This window comes from Pteropus alecto, unplaced genomic scaffold (assembly GCF_000325575.1).
Source record: "Pteropus alecto unplaced genomic scaffold, ASM32557v1 scaffold45, whole genome shotgun sequence".
Classification (NCBI taxonomy): Eukaryota; Metazoa; Chordata; class Mammalia; order Chiroptera; family Pteropodidae; genus Pteropus; species Pteropus alecto.
The window spans coordinates 28,679,768-28,685,319 of NW_006442491.1; the positions used below are offsets into that span (position 1 = coordinate 28,679,768).

The window sequence follows — 5,552 nt, forward strand, 5'->3', positions numbered from 1 at the left end:
GTGGGAGTCGGCGAAGTGAAGAGCGGCGAGTATCTGGCATGCAGCGGGCCTCAGTAAATGTGGAGGTGACAGCACACCCTGGATAAAACCTCGGCGGGTTCCTCCTGGGCCTGCTCAGGGGAGGAGGGGAGTTCTGCCCCAGGAGCCTTCCTTCTCCAGCTCCAGCAGCCCTTGTCTTGTCTTGCTTTTAGGTGATGACAGAGGGTGGCCACAGCAAAGGGTTTGGCTTTGTGTGTTTTTCCTCTCCAGAAGAGGCGACGAAGGCCGTGACAGAGATGAATGGGCGCATCGTCGGCACCAAGCCGCTTTACGTGGCCCTGGCCCAGCGCAAAGAGGAGCGGAAGGCCATCTTGACTAACCAGTACATGCAGCGTCTCTCCACTGTGCGGGCCCTGGGTGGCCCCCTCTTGGGCTCCTTCCAGCAGCCCGCCAACTACTTCCTGCCCGCTGTGCCCCAGGTGAGGGCCTGCCCAAAAAAAATCTTTCCACACCAGCCAGGTAGAGCAGGAAGACGGAGCTTCACAGGCAGACGGAGCTTCCAGAAACGGCAGGTCTTTCTAACCCCACCTCTAAAGGGGTAATAGTGTCACCGTCAAACGGTGCTTCCCGTTCTGAGAGATTTGTGAATGTTATGCTGAAAAAGATTCTCTGTGGTTGAATAAGTTTGGGAAATATTGCATTAAACGAAAGAAGGACAGATTACCATATACGTTGTTCTACCCTAATATGCCAGTATGTATCCTGATTTCCCGAGGCTGGCAGAGAGTATGTTGCATCACCCCAACTTAAACGGTAGTTTTTGCTAACATCCCTCCTGGATGTTAATGTTCTGAGGGGCATAGTTTGAAAAAGGAGCTCGCGCGATGGCCCCAGGTGTCTTCCTTTCCCACCCCCAGCAGCCCTTGTCTTGCTTTTAGGTGGTGACAGAGGGTGGCTACAGCAAAGGATTTGGTAGAAAGATAGTGGAAGAAGTAGAAAGATGTCAGCCATTAAAGGCTACTAGGATGGGAACATTCCCGCTCCTTTTAGCAATTGCTTAAGCTGGCACAAGTGACAGTATGATGTGTCACCATTTTATCCAGGTCATTGGGCTAGTAGCTCTGATAATAAGGGCAAGGACTGAACCTGAGATCTTGCCCTGAAGGGTTCAGGGCTAATGGACATCTTGAGATGGGAGGCAGGACTCATCCCAGCTTTGTGGGTCTTCAGCATCCAGGCCCCTGGAAGGGACAGTGGAGTTCCTGCAGGGTGTCCTTGAGGGGATACAGTGTCTTACTTCTCCTGCTGCCACCCCTGACTCTGGGTCTTCTCCCTCACAGCCTCCAGCCCAGGCTGCATACTATGGCTCTGGCCCACCTCTTCAGCCTGCCCCCAGGTGGACGGCCCAGCCGCCCAGATCCTCGTGTGAGTGATCCAGCCCTTTCCACCCTCGGCCTGGCCTATGAGTGTGAGCCCCATGAGGCAGCATGTAATATAGTGAATATGAGCTTTGGGTTTAAGCCTGGCTCTGTCACTTCCCAAGGTGTTAATTTGAGTGGGTCACTTCACCTCTCAGAGCCTCAGTTTCCTCTTCTGAATGTGGGCCCGAATGAGGTCTGTGTAAAGCACCAAGCACCTGTAAAAGACTCACAATATAGCCATTATCTGCAGTTAGCTCCAAAGAACTTGTCTGATTTGTGACTGAAAATTCTTGCAAAGCTGAGAAAATGAAACTCCTTTGGCTGTATTGCTGATGAATGGTCCTTTTCTAAAAGTGAAGTTTACGTGACTTGAAACTGTCCGGTAGGACGAAGGTGTGCCATCATGACGCCTGTGCCTCTTGGGGCTCTGGGGAGACATGAGTTGGTTTGTAATAGCGGATTTCCATATTCCCCCCTCCCTGGGGTTCTGGGTCTACCTGACTAGGTGAATTCACTCATCTTTCTGCTGTGAATGCTCTGATTCCCTTTCCTATCCCCTTCCTCAGGGTGCAATGTGCCTCTTTCATCATACTCCCCGCCCCCTTCCCACCAACCTGTCTCTCTCCATTTTCTCTGTGCCACAAGCTGCCTACCCTCCGGCTGCCTCAATGGTTTGGACACCAGCCACGTCGCGGCGTCCCCTGGCCCACGTCAGCAGTGTTAGGCAGGCTTCCACTCAGGCGCCACAACAGGTGCCCCACACCCAAAGAGTGGGTGAGTGTGGGCGGGGCCAGGAGGAATGGGTGTGCAAGGAAGGTGGGGCAGGGCTTGGTGCTGGGTTGGCATTAGCAGGGAGTCAGAACCAGCCCCACCGTGACCTTGCCATTCACGCTCTTGGAGAGCCGGGCTGACTTCGGAGGCCGTGTGGCACAGTGGGCAATGTGCACTTTAGAGGCCCCCAGACCCACTTCCTGCGGCTGGCTCACTCTGTGGCCTTGCTAACTACTATATGGGATCACTTCATCTTTAAAATAGCAATGGAAACAGTATTTCTATTTTGTTGGGTGGGTGAATGAGATGATAAATGCAGGGGCTTAGCACCGGATTTGAACTTAGTAACAAGAGCAGCTGCGAACTAGTGCGTAGATTTTGACTGTAGGCAAGCACATCTGTTCCTTCATTCGGCAAGTGTTTGCGCATTTACGTGCTGGCACCAAATTCAGTGCTGGGGATTCTATGTGAACGCTTGTCTTTTAAGTTTTGTGGCTTTGAGGTTGCTGCCAGGTCCTAACATCCTGTTTGTGTCTTACAGCCAACATTGGTACCCAGACCACTGGACCCAATGTGGTGGGATGCTCGATGCCAGGCGGGCCTCTCTTGACACACAGATATTCTTTGGCGACACCCAATACCCCTGGGGTAAGGCTGGTCCAGCTGCCCTCTTAGTCCAGGCTCCAGGAAGCCTGGCTAGAACCTTGGCTAAGGCTCTGGCTCTCTCTGGGCCTTGTAAAGTTTCGTTTATTAACGTGTACCATCAACATGATTTCCCCGCCCTTACTAACAGGAGGGAAAGGAGCAGGATCATGTGTGTTTATTAATCACGATTTGCTTCGCCTGGGTTATTAACAAAATTAATTTGGATTTCCTTAGTATTTATGTGTTGCGCAGCAAGGATGTGATTAATCTGTAAAACAGAACTGAAAATATCTACTGCAATTAAATTTAAAGGCTGGATATTTATCTCCCTGCCCCACCCCCCAAGTCTCAAACTCAGCATGTTCATCTCCTATCTAGAATTTCAGTGGGTATGCTCCAAACTATTTCTTGCAAGATGAACAAGAATAGTCTTTAAACAGCAAAATGCTTTTAAAGTTACCAAGATGTGAAAAGGTCAGACGTATGCTGGGGATGTGGCCATGAACGCTCCTTGATCCAAAGTGCTTTATTTGGCACAAAGTGATTTTTAGTAAGGTGTGGCTTCGTTTGGCCTTTAGAGATTCCTGGCACAATGGAAAACATCTGTGTTAGAGTAGAACTTTGTCGTCTAGGCCACCGTGCCCTTGTCGGGGACTCTGTCCCACCCAATTGTCCATCCCTTGCCCCCTACTCCCCTCTTGCAGAGCCTTCCTGGAGGCCTGTGCTTACCTGACAGGGTTAAGTGTTTCGAGGCCTTGCCCATCCGTGGTGGTTAAGGGATGTGTCCCTGGCACTATGTGCAGGTCCAGGAGCCTGCTGTGTGCATCCCTGGAAAGGAGCCCTTGACCGCGTCCATGCTGGCCGCAGCACCTTTGCACGAGCAAAAGCAGATGATTGGTGAGTGCCTTGTTCCCCTGGCTGAGAGCTGGCTAGCCTGGTGGGAAATACCCTGAGTGGAGGTCAGACGTGAGGACAAGGTCCAGCTTTGCCGCTGACCAACCTGCTGGCCAACCTTGCCCGAGTGTCCTCTGCATTCTAGGCCCCGTTCTCTCATCTTAAAATACTGATCAGACCAGATATTCCTGAGGTCTCTTCAGCTCTGCTGTCCTATGACTTTGACTTAGTCTGGGAGAGACCTCCAGATGTGGGGAGGTCAGGGGACAGAAAGAATAGGGTGTGAAACATGATCTTGGGTTTCTGCTGGGATGTGGCCCATAAGATAGGTGTTGCGGTTCCTCACACCTCCCCTAAATGGGAAGAAGCTGTCACCACATTCCATCAGCCTCCCAGTAGAACCCATTGCAGGGTAGTGGGAAGTAAATGTGCATTAGGAAAATAAATGTTCCTCACTGGCCCCTGAATTCCTTGTGCAATTCATCTCCATCCCCAGTGTCCATGACAGGCCCTGCTCAAGGGTATCACGAACTTAAATGAATGAACAAACTCACTCGTGGCTGGCAGGTTCTTTTCTTCGTGGCCACCAAGTTCTCCTTAACCTTCTTTGCCTTGGTTGCCACCACCCCATTGTCTCCTCAGCTCACTTGGGGTTTTGCCACTTCACTACCCCACTTCACTACCTACCCCTCGAAAATTCTCAGTGGGGGCAGAAGGCTGTCAGCAGTTCCCTGTAAACGTCTTCACTTTCATCATGGGAAGACCTCTCCCCTTCCCACTTCAGGCACCCCAGCACCCCATCCTGTCCAGACCCTCCACACATTGCCGAGATAGGCTGACCACCAACACTGGGCCTTGTCACTAGAAGTACCTGATGGTGGAAGGTGAACTTATCTTGTATATTTGGCTCCCTGCTCCCCCAAAAAGTCAAGTTCAGCATTATTACAACCTGTCTAAAATTTCAGTGTATACTTGGACCTATTTCTTGCAAAACAAACAAGAGTAGTCTTTAAACAGGAACCAGCTTTGTGTCAGACCCTGTACAGACTCCTTCATGTATGATATCATATTTGATTCTGCAGACTGGCCTCCAAAGTGGGGTTTGCTGTGCCCACTTCATAGCTGGGAGAGGTTCCTGGTAAGGTTAAGTAACAGCCTGGAAAGGAGCACTTCTGGGACAGCCACCCAGATGCCCCAGCACCCCTGGGATGCTGGGCTATCAGCCAGGGGTGTGCATAAGCCATCAGAGGCTGTTCCATGCAGGTGAGCGTCTCTACCCCCTTATCTATGACGTCCACACCCAGCTGGCTGGCAAGATCACGGGCATGCTGCTGGAGATTGACAACTCAGAGCTGCTGCTCATGCTGGAGTCTCCAGAGTCCCTCAATGCCAAGGTGGGCTGGAGCTGGGTGGCAGGAGAGCTAAAAATAAAGGCATCTCCTAGATGACCTAGCAAGCTGCTGCTTGGACAAACTTTATCTTCTTCCTGATACCTCCGGAATCTTGGAGTGAGAGTGATTCTCTGCAGCTCCATAGGCAAGGTTTTGGCACAAGGAGCTGTGTTCTGACTCAGTATGAGGGTTCCCGTTTTCCCAGCTGTCCAGCAGTGTACATCTGTCTTGAGAAGGTGACCGTGGGTTTCTGTCGTGGGAGCCTGCAAGCAGCAGTCAGATGAGGGCTCTGCCGAAATGCTGTGGCGGGAAGGGAGTTCTTGTGTCTAGCGTGCTGAGGCAGGGGGAGGTCAAGGTTCTCCGAGGACCCTGCTGGGGCAGCTGCACTAAGCCCCTCCCGCTGTGTCCCACAGGTCGAAGAGGCTTTGGCTGTGTTGCAGGCTCACCAGGC

At 51.7% G+C, this 5,552-nt stretch overlaps 1 protein-coding gene across 1 annotated transcript in view; it reads left to right on the plus strand.

Annotated features, from left to right (window-relative positions):
• The window catches only part of PABPC1L (poly(A) binding protein cytoplasmic 1 like), a 21,521-nt gene that overhangs the window by 13,710 nt on the left and 2,259 nt on the right, over positions 1 to 5,552 (plus strand). The window contains exons 8-14 of the mRNA XM_025039727.1: positions 192 to 458; positions 1,320 to 1,405; positions 2,062 to 2,174; positions 2,713 to 2,819; positions 3,620 to 3,713; positions 4,974 to 5,104; positions 5,515 to 5,550. Of these exons, the coding sequence (XP_024895495.1) occupies positions 192 to 458; positions 1,320 to 1,405; positions 2,062 to 2,174; positions 2,713 to 2,819; positions 3,620 to 3,713; positions 4,974 to 5,104; positions 5,515 to 5,550 (834 nt within the window). The remainder of the gene's footprint in view (positions 1 to 191; positions 459 to 1,319; positions 1,406 to 2,061; positions 2,175 to 2,712; positions 2,820 to 3,619; positions 3,714 to 4,973; positions 5,105 to 5,514; positions 5,551 to 5,552) is intronic.